Source organism: Petaurus breviceps, unplaced genomic scaffold (assembly GCF_028583685.1).
Source record: "Petaurus breviceps papuanus isolate PSGF00001 unplaced genomic scaffold, PetGlider_PUasm1.0 181, whole genome shotgun sequence".
Lineage (NCBI taxonomy): Eukaryota > Metazoa > Chordata > Mammalia > Diprotodontia > Petauridae > Petaurus > Petaurus breviceps.
In genome coordinates, this window is record NW_027185784.1 from 18615873 (window position 1) to 18632488 (window position 16616).

A 16616-nucleotide genomic window follows, 5' to 3' on the forward strand; every position below is an offset into this window, starting at 1 on the left:
ATAAGTGATTAATAAACGTTTACTGAATGACTGAGATATCTTTACTTTAATTAAGGAAACAAGACAAATCAAACACTTCAAAATATTTTCAGCTGGAATTAGAAAAATCTTATCTGTTTAAAGGCTCTATCCAGAAACTGCTCTCTTATGTCATTCTTTCAAAATGTCTCACCTTTGCTTCATTTTTAGTTTAGCATTTTAAACTTTAATAAATGACAAATACATTGGCATGATGTATATGTATGTGTGACACGTTAGGTCATTTTGAATGGGGAAACCATGTTATTCTCCATACAACTTCACAAGATAAATATTCTACACAGTATTGAGCAAATTGTGCAGGCTGACAGTTAACACATATCTTTTTCATTCTAAGTAGCATTTAATAATAGTAAAGCATATTGAAACATCTTATGCGACTTCTTATTAATTTCTATTTATTCTTGTATTTGAGGATCCACATCTGTACAAGATACTTTGTTGGTCCCTGTAGAAAATTCTAAAAATAAATCCTTAAAACTGTTTTTACCCTCAAGGATCTTACAATCTTAATCAAATGCAATTTCTATCATTCAATAATATTGCTTCTATGGGTCAAGTGAAAATAAGGAAAAACATCAAGACACTAGAAAAGTGACTCAACAAAGAATTGTAAACCCTTATAGAATCAGAAGAATTCAGGAAAACCTAGACAACCTGCCCACTTTATAAACAGAAACTAAGAAGAATATATGCCATTTCCCCCCGACTTGAACACACAAAAAACATTTATTTTCCATTCTTTACAGCTTCTCTTTGGTAGGGAGACAATACCATCCCAAACAAATCTAGATAGAGACTTCTTAGAATAAACATACAAATAGGGGTACAACAAGATAAATCAAAATATACTGTTCTGACGTATAAGGGTCACGATAACCCTCCAGTCAGACAACTCAAAAAACAAACCACAATACTTTAGTATTATAAAATTTATTCTAGATGTTAGAATCTTAATAAAAATAGCTTTTAATAAGAAAAATTATTTAAGAGCTATTTGTGGCCTATCATGAAACACACTCCACATGCCAAGTGAGCATGCTTAATCAGTTGAAAGAAACTTGAATGTTTCAGGACACTTAAAAAGTGAAATAACATTCTAACTCCCATGGAAATGGGTTAAAAGAATATCAGTTGGAGGCGGCTAGGTGGCGCAGTGAGTAGAGCACCGGCCCTGAAGTCAGGAGGACCTGAGTTCAAATCCAGCCTCAGACACTTAACACAAAAACTAGTCGTGTAGGGGCAGCCAGGTGGCACAGTAAGAGCGCCACCCCAGAGTCGGGAGACCTGGGATTGGTTCCGGCCTCAGATACTCGGCACCCACACAAAAATAACTGGCCATGTAACCTTGAGAAAGTTACTTAACCCTGACTGCTTAAAAACACACACACATACAAAAAAAACTAGCCGTGTGACCGTGGGCAAGTCACTTAACCCCAAGTGCCCTCCAAAAAAAAAAAAAGAAAAAATAAAAGAACATCAGTGACTTAGAACAGTTGGGGTTTTTTTTCCCCATCTGTTAACACAAAATAACCTATATATATTTTAATTAAATAAATGAACATTTTTCACAAAATAACTAATTTAGCTAGGAGGGGCCAAAATGCTTCATACTAGACCTACACTAAATGAAGATTCCAAATCACTTAATAGGTACAACAACAGAACTCATTAACCAACAATCCTATTCTTTTGTGGCAAGGGTTAATGTAAACTAGGCAAGCAAAGGCAGTTATATACCAAGCAAATGCAAAAACACAAAGTAAAAAAAGCTAATTATTACAGTTCTATTTAAGTCCTTTATTAAATTTAGTCCAAACTCCTCTGTCTGCCTTCAAGGCCTTCCATAATATTGTCCTAACCTACTTAGGCAGACTAGAAAAGAAGGTATATAGAGAGTAATAGGAAGCAGACATAGTTACTCATCTCTCAAATACATCTTATATATTACTGTCATTCTCTTCATTTCATTCTTCATGTAGGATACCTTCTCTTTTCACATGCTTATATATAAATCTTATCTTTTCAAGGTCAAGATCTCATTGAAGTTTTCTCTAGCTACTATACACTAGGATGATCCCTTTTCTAAATTTCTATTACACATTTATGAATACTATACAGATCATCACAATTTTTCAGGTTTCTTTCAGCCCCTCAAATAACTGTCATTTTTACCCCAAAGGAGATTACAATCAATAACAATAACTAAGGTATTTTCCTGACAATCGTGTGATGTAGATAAACTAAATATTATTATCCTCATTTGGTACACGAAGAAACAAAAACATAGGTTAAGTGACTTGGTCAGGGTCACAGAGTTTCTAACTCGAAAACCACCACACCATGCTGTTATAGTTTATATTCCCAACAAATATTAGCAGAATGATTATAGAGTAGAGATTAAGACTATACAGTAGGAGCTTAATAAATTTTGCTGATTTTTTTTGTTTTCCTTTTATATACCAATGTGTAGAAATATAATTTTTAAAAATTATATGGCACCAACTACTGCTATAATCAAATTAAAAGATAAATATCTACTACACCGAAGGCACTATTGGGTACAGTCTCATTCTGGTCAGTTAATCTTTTAAAATAACAAAGCTACAGACTGAACCTTCCATCCCAGTTAGTTGTCCTGTATTTTTTTATTTGTTATTAGGAAAACTGTGCAAGAGTACTTGAAATGATGATCATAAATACATTACTTCTAAAAAAAAATTTTGTACATGTCCTAGTGATGGCATGTCAGCAGCAACACATTCATCTTCAAAGCTAAATAGCACACCTTTCTCAATACAATGTGGAAAATCTTAAAACCCTGAGAGAAATCATGTAGAAAAGGAATATATCATCAGACAAACCCAAGGAAGGAAAGCCCTCATGTGAAAGAAACTCTAAAACCCAATTAAAGAACACTATTAAAAACAACATGAACACTTTAGAACTCAAAGGTAGGGAGTTTAAAATGTTCCAAGTGATTTCCTATAACCTATTACTGAGTCTGTTAAAGAGAGCAGTATTGGACCAAGACCTCGTTGGACATCAAACTTAGAGGAGCATAAAATATTCTCCTATTAAGAAAATCTTGGAACACTAAATGTTCAAACATCTTGACCAGATCAATTTTTCCCTTGCAGACTAGAATTTTTTTTCACATATCTAAAGTATCTTTGGAACATTAATAACTCAGAAGTTCACAAAACATGAAGTACTTTATTAATATGCAGTAAAAGTTTGATATGTTTGTGTATATCAAAGTAAACAATCTACCCAACGTTGTCGACAAGTGGCTCTATCCCTCATGCTCTCACTAATTACCATCATTAAACATTTTAGCACAAGTTTTTAAGAAAGTAAAATCAGCACCTGTACTTTGATGTTCAACTCTACAGTACCGTAATTCCAGAATCTTTCCTTTTTACATATATAGCAAACCCAAAACCAGCAAGATAGCTGTACAAAACTAAAAACTATCCAATATGCAATAGAATTGTTAAAAAATAATAATAATTATAATATTATATAATACTCCACCATCCTTATAAAGCTCAATGTTACAAGGCAAAGCATCCAATTAAACCTTTTCAAGATTATTAAAAATAACAAATATTTCCACAGAAATTCTCAGGAAATCTAGTTCTAGTAATTGATGATTCCCTCCCTCCTCACCCAAGAACCTGAAGGCATTAGGCATGTGCAAATTCATGGAGGCTTCAAATGAACCTACCTGCTATAGGGATCCCTCCCAGACCTGTGCTGTGTTGTGGCGGGAGATTCAAGTCCAAGAAATTACTATTTGAGGTGGGATTTGCTGTGTGGTTCAAGTGCATGATGCTATTTCGTGGAAAGGCCATCCAAGGATAGCGGGCTGCCTGGCCTGGAAAACTGAATGAATTATAAACCGCCCGGTGTTGCTGAAACTGAGGGAACCTCTGTGGCAAGACTGAAAAGGTGCTACTGAGAGAGTTGGCATTTGTGGGTGCGGCAGGATGCAGAAATCCAGGGCCTGGCCCTTTGGCGGTTGTAGTGTGTGAGGAAGGGTTCTGAAGAGATGTGGGCGAAAGGGAAGGTTGATCTTGGACTGACAGTTCCTTCTCAATCAGGTCTGCTAAGGCTTTGCGAGTGATGTCAAAGGGGTCAAACCCCAAGTCATCCTCTTGCTGTTTAGAGGAACCAAAGCCAAATGCTGCTTGCCAGTCTGTAGAGGATGACACTGGGATTGTTTCTGTCAGGAAGGAAAAATTATAGTTAATAATATAATGTACATAAATCCCTACTTTAATTTTCTCTGGAGTAGTACATATGTGGGCCTATGTAAAAAAACTTGTCAAATATAATATGTTGTTGCTGTTTAGTCATGGCTGACTCTTCATGACCCTATCTGGGATTTTCTTGGCAAAGATAATGGAGTGGTTTTGCCATTTCCTTCTCCAGATCGTTTCACAGATGAGGAAACAGAGGGAAATAGGATTAAATGATTTTCTCAGGGTCACACATTAAGTATCTAAGGTCAGTTTTGAACTCACAAAGATAAGTCTTCCTGACTCCAGGCCCAGCATTCTATCCACTCTACCACCTAGCTGCCCAAATATAATATATCAAGAGATAAAAACTAAATATTCTGATATCATGTGTTTATATGAGAGCTTTACTCACATGGAGACACTTTATGCTTTTAATAATGAAAGTATAACAAATGGATAAATTTGTTGTAGAACTGAGTAAAGAAAAAGCATTTAAATATTAATCACTGCCCTTCATAATCAAAACTCAGAATGGATTACTGAAATGAACTCATAGCGATTAATCAATATTTCCCTTCCTTTCCCTCTCAATTCAGAAAGTAAAGATTAAATGAAGTTAACAGTTGGTGAAGATAATAGGGTAAAAAACATTCTGATTCATGATATATACAATGCAAGGGATAAAGGTACATAATTTAATAATTGTGATGTCAGTTTATATTACGCTCTATTTGTACTTAAATGGTATGCCTTATGGATTTTCATGAATGCTGACACATTATTTTATGAAATCTTTCCCAAGAGAAATGATCTGAAGTGAACATAAAGATCAGTATAACTGGAGAATACCATATTTAATGTCTAATTCTCAACCATTTACCTCTATGCTACTGAAAAAGTGAAAAGCAACACTATAGAAAGTGAATTTTTATTTTAAAATAAGTGTTTGCAGTACTTTAACAGTTCTTTTGGTTTTAAAGTCTTTTAAAATCTTAAAAGACTTAAACTAAAATTTCTAGTTTAAAAAAAAAAAAGGGCTCAAGCCTGTGTATGTAAGGGTTTCATGATGCTACAATATTGGGAGACTGAAGCATTCATACCTGATGTGAAGAGGCTCTGTGGTTCTGGTGCTGTTGGCCAGTCATTTGAAGTCTGTGGGGAGCTGGGGAAAGGGGGTAGCCCGCTAGGAATAGGGTTGGGGTGCCGGAAGTTGTCCGAGAATAGTGACTGTGACTCTGTTACTGCCCCTTCAAAAGGGGACCTTGCACTGTGATTAGATGAACTGATGGGGATGACTGGATTAGGTTTTGATAAACCAGGAGGTGGTGATGGCGTATCACTGTTAGATATCTAAATGGAAAAAAAAAATACAAAGAAAAGTGAATCTTTAACTCACATATACCAGCTACAAGTAAATGGGGAGAGGGGGAAGAGGCAATAGAATTTTATACAGCACCTACTATGTGCCAGGTACTGTACTAAGCACTTTACAATTATATTGCTTGATTCTCACAATAACTCTGTGGTGGTAAGTGCTGCCATTATCCTCATTTTAAAGATGAGGAAACTGGGACAAACAGAGATTAAGTGACATACCTAGAGTCATACAGTTAGGAAATGACTGGGGCTGGATTTAAATTCAGGTCTTCTTGACTCCAGGCCCACTGACCCATCCACCAAGTCACCAAGCTGCCTATGTTAATCATGTTTCATGTGAACATATACTTGAAAAATAGCCACTGTAAATCATTTTAAATAAGTGATCACTTAAAATTATTAACCTAATATTAGGTAGATAGCAGGCAGACAGATAGAATGCCTCACACTGAGGTCACATATAAACATATCTAGAATACTAGCAAAAAAAAAAAAACACGCAAAAAAAGTTCCTCTAAACAATCAAAGCAGAAAAAAAAAAAAAAAAAAAATCCAAGCTCCTGAAATTTACATAGTGAAGAAACCTTCAAGAAATAAATCAAATTTAAAATTGGGCACAATTCTAATTCTTGTTTTGGTCATGTCTCCCACAACTTATAGCAATTAGGAAAGAGCCAATTAGCAAGTGGCAGAGAATTTGTTAAGAGGATCATGCATTATCAGAAAGGGAAAAACTTTTTAAAAAAAGACAATAACTCAAATAACTAGAGCTTTATATACCTCAATAGTCCCTGAGGACATAATAGTATCAAAGCATAATATAATAATGGATGTTTTAAAAAGATGGCATTGGGGCGGCTAGGTGGCACAGTGAATAGAGCACCAGCCCTGGAGTCAGGAGGACCTGAGTTCAAATCTGGCCTCAGATGCTTGACACATTTACTAGCCATGTGACCTTGGGCAAGTCACTTAACCCCAATTGCCCTGCCTTGCCTCCTTCAAAAAAAAAAAAGATGGCATTAATTCATCAAGAAGAGGTTCAATTATATTTGCTACATTCTGTTTTAAGAAGTAAATATATGACATATTTTTAAAATAATTTCATGAAAGAGTTAAATAAACTTTTAGGGCTATAAGTGAAAAGGATCAATTATATGGAAAACTGATTCCTGTAGAGTATACCTTATTCCTCAATGTCAGAAAAAGGAGATACTACTTGACCAAAATCTTACCTGCTGGGAATTGTCACCATTCCCTATACTGAGGGAATCTGAAGGTTTGTCAATGGGGCTGTAGGGAACACAAAGCAAAAAATTCAAGTAAACTCATGCCCCTAACAAAATACACAGAGAACAACCTATTATGTAATGACAATCAAATACTTACTCAATACCTACTATGTGCAAGGAACTGTGCTAGGTTCTGAGGAACTCAAAAAGATAAAAAATAGGGTGCTGGCTCTGACAGAGCTTACAATCTAAACAGTAGAATTCAAACTGTTCAAAGTAGACAATTCAATAAACCTCCCTTTCGTGTGTAACTTTTTCCATTTGTGTATGACTTTTATTAGATGGCAACCTGGACATCTTTAAAGCATCAAAATCTGTGATAACAAAAACGAAATTATGAAGTAAAGATGCTGCTTAAATCAGATTGTAGTCTGATTTGTTCATCTAGAGCAAAATCTACCAGGTGAGTTTTATTTATATAGATAAAAGCTTGCTGCATTATTGTATCCCAAAGCAGCAACTTCTCAGTTTAAGATAATTAATAAAAATGGACTACATCAGTTGAAAAATTCTCCTGATGAATTTAACAGCAAAAAAGATACTTTAAAGATTTTAATACTACAACCACAAGAATTCAGGGTCCACAGAAATAAATGAAGAGTTAACTGAAAAGACTTTCAGTGTTCAGGGTTGGGTCAGAACAATGTAGGAAAATATTTTCAAAATCAGAGATTTAAAGCAATACGAATATAGATTTAAAAAAAACAGAATCGGATAAAAATAAAAGGAAATTTATTAGGGAAAGGAAAGTAAGAAAGAAAATTGAGGAGCACTTTGAGGAAAAAATCCTTGTAAAAGTAGATATGTTCACTGAGGCTAAAACAAATCAATCTTGATCAGCAGAATTTGGTACTCGACAAAAAAAAGAAAAAACTAAACCAATGAAACAGAAAGAAGAAGCCAAGAATAGACCAAATACACACAAAAGAATTAGTGTTTGATAAGCCCATGAAAAATATAAAGTGGGGAAAGGATTCATTATTTAATAACTATTGGGGAAATTTGAGATGTCAGATTATAATTTATATTCTCACCTTATACTAACTACAATAGTTTTCTGATGGATAATACACATAAAAGCCAACTATAAAATATTAGCAAAGGTAATAGTACAAATGATTTCAAATATAAATGTGAGATAAATTTTAACCTAATGTTCAAATTGAAGAAATATTAGGGAAGAAAGCAGATAAACTTATCTACATTAAAATTTCTATACAACAGCAACAAGAAGTACCAAGATAAGAATAAAGCAACAGTTGTAGTATTTGTAACAAGTCGAACAGATAACAACTAAACATAGACAATATACAAGGATTGATACAAATGTTCAACGGAAACATACTTCTTATAAAAGGATATGAACAATTTATAACAGAAGATAAATTATAATCACTCAATAAATGTTAAGCCTCCCTAAGTTAAAGCAAAACTTCTGAGATACATACAACAAACATTTTAAGCAACTACTATGTACAGATCACTGTGGCAGGATACAAAGTTTAAATAAGACATCAAAAAGTCTAAAATATAACAGGGAAATAAAAAACTAATAGTTATACAATATTTTATTTAAAAATGAATTACAAATTTACAAAACCAATTGCTACATGAGATCTGAAGACAATAATTATTAATTAGATTTGGGATGAGAAAGGGTTCACAGAGCAGATGGCATTTGAGTTGAGTTTTAAAGAATGGGTAGTAATTTAATAGTCTAAGAAAGGCAGGGCAAGCATTGCAGCATAGGGAACTGATCATGGGCATAAAGGTATGAGAATGCTTTGTGGATTTGTGTGGCAGGAGGTGGGGATGAAGTGGGGGAGGTGGAGAGCAAACAATCATGGAATTAGGCTAAACCATGGAGTGTGAGACAGAGAATATGAGATGAGGTCAGAAAAGTAAGGTATATCTGACTGTGACGGATTCTGAATGCCAGACAGAAGAGTTTGAATTTTATTTGGGAATGAATTCAGATATTTGAAGTAAGCGACAAGACACGAATGCTTAAGATATTAAGATGTTGTAAATGTAAAAACCATCAATTGGAACAAATAATAATATATTTTAAAAAGAATAAAATACAACCCTTAGCATTTAACTAACAAGCTAGAAACAAACAAGAAACATTTCAAAATGCTTTTGTTTTTGTCTCCTTGGTCTGAAAAAATTTAATAGCACTTTAGTCTGTGTGTCAATCAACAATTAATAAGCATTACTATGTGCAAAGAACTAAGTATTGTGCAAAGCCATGGAGACACAAAGAAAGGCAAAGACAAGAGTCTGGTCCCTCTAAGGAGAGAAATAACAGACGAGCAAATTAGGTACATATAAAATATATACAGTGTAAATGGGAAGTAATCTTAGAGGGAAGACACTAACAATGAGGGGATGGGGAGAAGAAAACCTAGAAAAATCTCTTGCAAAAGATGAGATTTAGAGCTACCTTCAGGGAAGGCAGGAGATGGAGGGGGAGAAGGGAATGGACAGTGAAAAGGCAGGGTTGAGAGCTGGTGTATCTTATATGAGTAAAAGCCAAACAAAGAATCTTATATCTAACCCTTGAGGTAATAGGGAGCCCCTGGAATTTATTGGTCAGACCTATGCCGTGGAAAGATAGTTTTGGTAGATGAACGGAAGATGGATGGACTAAAGTGGGAATAAATTTGGGGTAAGGAGCCCAACCAGAAAGCTACTGCAATAATCCAAGCATAAGGTGATAAGGTCTTATACCAGTGCAGCGGCTGTATGCTTAGAGAGGAGGAAGGAGTCAAGGATGGCACCTAGATGTAAACTTGGGTGATTGGGAGGATGGTGGTACCCTTGAAAGTAATAGGGAAGGGTTTAAAGGGGGAAAAATACATAGGATTACTAAGAAAACCAATTATATCGAAATAATTTTTTAAAAATTTCAATTCATGAACTCCCCGAAATATATCCACAAACTCATAAGGGGTCCATGGACCTCAGATTTAGAACCTCTGGTATTGAGGAAGAAAACAAGAGTACCTAAAACTCCTAGGGGACAACCACAGTTAGTGGGCATTACTTAAGAGTTCGGAAAAGGGATTGAGGAGTGGGTCAGACAAATGGGAGCAGAACTAGGAGAAAGAATCTAGAAGAGAGTGAATGGCCTTCAGTGTCAAAGGGTGCAGGGAGGACAAGAAGGATCTGCATGCAATTTTGGTTCTGTTGATTTTGCTTTGTATCACTTCATACCATCAAGTACATGAGGAACAATAACGTTAAAGCTTCTGAAAATTCCCTGTGCACCTGATATTCAATTATATTAATACATCATAATTTGCTAGTCTCCAATTTTTTGGACATACATACATATATATATATAATATCTGATTACTTGGCTCTTATAAAAAGAAAAGGTTTTAATGTTTTTTAAATGATAGGTCTTTTTTTTTTTGTTTTTATTTTTATGATATATTTAGAATCAAGTCCTAGGAAGAGAATCCCAGGATCAAAGGTCAAGATTGGTATTGTAATTTAAATATTGCCATATTGCAGTCTAAAACGTAGGCAGGGTCCACCATCCATGTTCATGGATCAGTTCCTTTTAGAATCTAGGTGACAAAACCTTATCTGTTATATTTACTGAAAATATTTTTCCCACCTGTCATTATTTTATTTTTGCATATATTACTTTGTGCTGTGAAAAATTCTGTTATCTTTGAATTGATCCAGTTCTACCTTCAATGTATCAAATGGTGTGGAGATCATCCTGGGTTCTCAAAGGTCATGCCACCAGAGCATGCCACAGTGGGAGGCTGTGCCTCATGGAAAAGGCTTTAGGTATGGCCTCAGCAAAAAAACTGTGTTAAATTTGCCGAATAACAAAAAGAGAGAAATGGAGAGGATACTGACAACCACTACAACAATTTCATGTAGAATTAACCCAATAAAAATCAACTGCCATTAGGAGGAGAGCAAAAGAGCCTAAAAATTAATCAAATATTTATTAAGCATTTACTTTATACATGGTACTATGCAAGGTATTGGGAATATAAAAATGAAACTGTTTCTATTTTTAAGGTATCTACATCATCTTTTCTAAAAACCACCTTAGCCAATACTTTATTTACTTGCTAAGCAGAGGCTGGACAAGAGGAACATCTGTTTAATACCAAAATTCTTCACAAACTTTTCGGACCTACTCAATAAACTCTAGTCTCCTTATGCTTGACTTGTATGCATATAAAATATGTGTATATACATATGTTATGAATGAGTTAGGGTGACTAGACCTACTTGCTCTTCCTCACATATGAAACTCCATCTACCAACTCGATACATTTATCCTTGCTAGCCTTCAGGCCTGGAATTCTCTTCCTTTTCACAATCCCTGGCTCTCTTTGACTGAGCTCAAATATCATCTTCTACAGGAACCCTTTTCCTGGTCCCCTTTCTAAAATGATCTTCCATTTACTCTGTATGCAACTTTTCACCTTCAAGGCTTGTAGAGCTACCACATCTGGATTTCAAAATCATTAACCCCATCCCCCAATGAGTCACATCACCATGTGGCAATGGCATTGAAAACAACAATACAAAAAGCAGCTTGTCTGGACCAAGGTGACAAAGTGGGGGCAAGGGATGGAAGCAGAAATCCTGACAGTTATATGAGGGACAATGTCCTGCCACTGCACAAGAAGGAAGCTCTATTATCACACCTCTGCTTCAGTTGCAAACTTGGTCAATATAATGAAATAGCACAGATCTGTTCATTTTTTTTCATTTACGTTGTGGTAGTCATTCTGTTTACTGTTGTCATGATTTTCCTTACTTCATTTAAGATCATACCAGCAAGTCTTCCCGTGCTTCCCTGTAATCATAATTTTCATCCTTTTCTTACTATGCATTAATATTCAATTACCCTCATATGTTAACAATTTGCCTATTGAGGGTTATCTACGTTGTTTCCAATTCATTATGATTATGCTTTTATAAACATTTTTGTGTATATTGATCCTTTTTATATGTGACCTCTTTGGGTTACATGCCTAATGGTGTGATCTCTGGATCAAAGAGAACAAGGCATTTTAGTCATTCTCTTAGAGAATAATTCCAGACTGCTTCCCAGATTGGTTGGATGACTTTTAAAATATTTAGAATGCTGATACAATTATCTGCACTGAATAATGTGTTATGAATATAAAAACTCACCCCCTCCCCCATAGAGTTGTCTTACAATCAATTAACAAGCATTTGTTACATGACTACTCTTTGTTATTTGCCAGACACTAAGAACATGAAGTCAAAACTCAGAGTCCTGCCTTTATGGAGTTTATAATCTAACCAGAGAAAAAACATACATACATGTATGTGTATATATGTATATATACATATACACATACATATACATATATGTATATACACACCCCCACACAGATTCATAAACAAAACTGATAAGAAAGCTGGGGGATTAGCAAAGGCTTCATGAAGAAGGCTGATACTTAGCTAAACCTTGAAAGAAACCGGGAGTTTGAAGAAGATGAAGCAGGAGTATATTTCAGGGAACAGACAATAAAAGCACATGAAGAGGGGAGAAATAATAAGAAGGCTAATTATGCTGGAACACAGAGTACAGGAAAGGGAATAACGTATAATAAGGACAGAAAGACAGGTTGGGCCAAGTTGTAAAAGGCCAAAAGGAGGTGTTGATATTGATGCTGTAAGCAACAGGGAGCAACTGGAGTTTAATTAGTAAAAAAAAATGATATGGTAAGACCTAAGTTTTAGGAAAATCACTTTGGTGGCTCTGTGGAAATGGGTAAGGGTAGGGAGAAGTGGCAAAAATACCAATTTGGAGGTAAGGTGATAAAGGCCTTATTTAGGGCTATGTGAATAAAGAGAAGGGAAGTGAGAGATGGGGTGGGGGGGAGCGTTGTAGAAAAGAAAAGACTTGCAACAGATTGTATACATGAGGTAATGATACTTGATGCATCATGGATAGCAGTGATATTGTCAATCTGTGTACCTGGAAGGATTGCAGTGTCCTCATCAAAAATAGGAAATCTGGAATAAGAATGGATTGGGCAGGGGGAGGGGAGAGTGAGTTCTCTTTTGAAACTGCAGCATTTAAGATGCCTATGGTATAACAAATTTAAAATGTATAGCAGGCAATTGGTATTATGGAATTAGAGCTCAGCAGAGACTAGGGTTGGATATATGAATGTGGGAGTCACCTGCAAAGAGATGATAATTAAACTCATGTGAGCTAAGGAGAACAACAAGATAAGGGTGTAGTAAGTCCAGGACATAGGTTTGCAATAAACCCACAGTTAAGGGTCATGATAGTACCTGGCACATAGTAGGTGCTTAATAAATGTTTACTGAAGTGAAAGTATACCGAGGAACAATTTGGAAAGGTAGAAAGACTAAGAGTGATTTTACTTCCTATTTTTGTTTTGTTTTGCTTAACGTCTGTGGTATACTGGATGGAGTGCTAGATTTGAAGACAGGAACATCTGAGTTTGAATCCTCCCCTATATACTTACAAGCTGACTGTGGGCAAGTCACTTTGCCTCTCTTCACCTCAGTTTCCTCTTTTGTAAAATAGGAATAATGGCACAAAATTCACGGGGTTATTATGAGCATCAAATGAGAGAATATGTGTGTGTGCATATATATGCATATATATACATATATATAGTGTTTTATAAACCTGAAAGCACTTTATGTGTTACTTATAATCAATATGCATTGGTTTCTATTTCTTGATTTTCTTCTACTTAAGTGATCTATTTATTTTTTTCTATACAAAGAATCTTTTATAATTATTATTTTATAAAATTTTTAAACTGTCACCATTCACCAATTTTCTTTTTTGTAGTTCTTAGTGTCAACCATTCCCAAATTTACAGATTTAACATAATATGAACCAAAATAGTCTAAAACCATACTAACATATTACTGTACAGAATTAAAGTCATAACAAAGGCTATGGAGATAAGATAAAGATATACATAACAGATAAAATATTACTATATATGCAGTATATCATATGACAAATAAAAATACCATTCACTAAGACTGGTTAGGATATCAATCAGTATTAAACTACATTTGGGAACTAATAATATCTCTATTTCTTTTGCCTGACTTGATACATAACAAGGAGTAGCTCTCTGTTCAGTTCATTTTTTTTTTCAAAATTCTCTTGAATTTTTCTCTGTATAAGATCCTTTTTAGATTCTGATACACTAATGCCTCAATATCTGATTTTTTATTATTGTAAGCCGTATATTTCTATCAGTTTCCTTTAATTCTGTGCTGAAATGTAAACAATTTTCAAAGAATTAACTTATACTCTGCTACTTTCCTAAAGTTATTATCTCCTTTTAAATGATTTATTTTTATGGACTGTTTTGTAATTTCTAGGTAAATCATCATAACATTATCTGCAAACAAAGATGTTTTAAAGTTTTTCATTGCTACTGCTTACTCAAGACAGGAAAAACAACCCAATATCATTGGGAGAATTTCTGAAACTGGGCTAAACACACACGTATATCAACTATTGTCCTAAGGGCTGGGGATACAAAGACAAAAAAAGAAAGCGTTTTTGCCCTCATGAAGCTTCCATATTATGAGGAGAGACAATATGCATATAGCAGCACATAAAAATAATTATAACAAATAATAAATGCACGGTAACTTAGAGAGGAAGGGCATTAGCAACTGGGGATAAGGAAAAGCTTCACTTATAAAGCAATGTTTGAACTTAATTTTGAAAAGAGTAAGGGATTTCGACAAGCAAATGTAAAGAAGGACTGCACTCTGCACATGGAGGAATGGCTAATGCAAAGTGTCACAAAGGGAAGATAACCTATGAGAAGAAAAACAAGAAGGCCAACGTGACTATGCCAACTGCCAAACTTGAACCAGAGTTCAAGAAGGGGAGTATCACATTGAAAAGATTGGACTTAAAAAGGCAAAGAGAGTCCATATTTGATCCTATGGGAAGTAAGGAGCTACTGGAGTCTGAGTAGAGTAGTGACATGGTCATATCTGCACTTTAAAAAAAAATCATTTTGACAGCTAAATAGAAGATAAATAGGAGTGGAGAAAAGCTAAAGGTGGGGAGATCAATCTAGAGGCCATTGAGTAGTTCAGACAACACAGCCTAAACCAAAGTGGTGATGATGTGAATAGTGAAAAGGAGATAGGTCCAAGAAATGCTATGGTGGTAGAAATAGCAAGATTTGGCCACCAACCGGATATGTGGGGAGAAGGTGGGGAGAGAATCTTGGAAAATGTCAAGGGTATGAACGTGGAAGGATAAAGGTACCCTTGACAGAAATAGAGAAGTTGAGGCGGAAGGAGTGTTATTTTAAACTATTAAAGTTTAAAAGTTTGGGATGGAGGCGAAGGGAGAAAATCTGTTGTTTTAGACTTGTTGATACTTACATGACATAGCTTTAAATGGTTAATAGGAAACTAGTAATACAGGACAAGAGATGGGAAGAGAGACAGGCTGGTAAGAATGGACATGCCTTCAAACTTACCACCTCTTCCAGACTTCCCTATTACTGATGAGGGCACCAGAATCCTTTCGGTTATCCATTGTCACTCATGTTGCTTCAAGTTTTAGTGGCTTCCCCTCTTACTTTAAAGATCAAACAGAAACTCCCATTGGATATTTAAAGCTCTCAAGCACCTGTACCCTTTGTTGCTTTCCAGTCTCCTTACACATTATTCCTCTCCATAAACTCTGAGGGAATCCTTGATGTTCTCCTCCCTTTGAGCTGGCTCTCCAGAAAGCCCGAAGTGTGCTCTGCCTCTTGGAATCACGGATTTCAGTTAAGACTCAGAACAACAGCCACCAAGAAGCCTTCCCTATCCTTCCTCCCAGTATCTAAGGGCCTCTGATGTCCTTCTCTGTCTTCAAAGATCATCTTGTATTTGATTTGTGTATGTCACTCATTCACTCACACACATACACACATGCACGTGGTCCCCCTCATTAGAATGAACTTCCTAAGGATATGGATTGTTGATGTCCAACAGCACGTGCCTATAACATAATAGGTGCTTAATAAATGTGTACTGATTGGATTTATCATTATGTTAATAATGGAATGTAGAGGCAGTGTGACAATGGAAGGAAGTTGTGGTTTCAAAATTAAAACATCCCACCTTTGTTGTAAAAACCAAATGTTTTATATGTATCATTTATTATTAATAGTTTTAGTAACAGCTTTAGTGTCAAACTAAAAATCTTTCTAACCAAAATATGTCTTGTCTTAAATATATAAATAATGGTATAGGCTTAACTTTTACTTCCTTTAAAAAAATTTTTTTTTAAATAAACCATAGGATCAGTCAGACCTCTTAGTTTCTCCTGTGCAGAGTTTTATTGTGGTTCCTTTGAAAAATCCCTGAGACCTTTGGTGATGTACCCAATACAATGCTCTTATGGGACTTATTTTTGGAGGACAGAGGGTGGGGGAGAGAGTCCTTTCTTGAATGTTAAAAATACTTGTTGTGTTGACTCAGATACTTATTTGAAGAGTTCCTTGAAATAATAGGTTTTTCTCAGTCTGCTTCTCAAAAATTCTCCATAAAACATACTGACTTTTGCTGGTGAGGTAATTCTGTGCTCAGAGCCAAGCTCAAGATGTTTCAGCTTCTCTGATCTTTCCTTTTC

The 16616-nt window shown here is 35.2% G+C and overlaps 1 protein-coding gene across 4 annotated transcripts in view; it reads right to left on the reverse strand.

Moving 5' to 3' along the window:
• CNOT4 (CCR4-NOT transcription complex subunit 4) overlaps positions 1-16616 on the reverse strand; it is a 200847-nt gene that overhangs the window by 24340 nt on the left and 159891 nt on the right. For all 4 annotated transcript variants that reach the window (XM_069087290.1, XM_069087291.1, XM_069087289.1 and 1 more), the window contains 3 exons: positions 6896-6953; positions 5387-5636; positions 3770-4267 (listed from right to left, as the gene is read on the reverse strand). In XM_069087290.1, coding sequence (XP_068943391.1) covers positions 3770-4267; positions 5387-5636; positions 6896-6953 — 806 coding nt within the window. The remainder of the gene's footprint in view (positions 1-3769; positions 4268-5386; positions 5637-6895; positions 6954-16616) is intronic.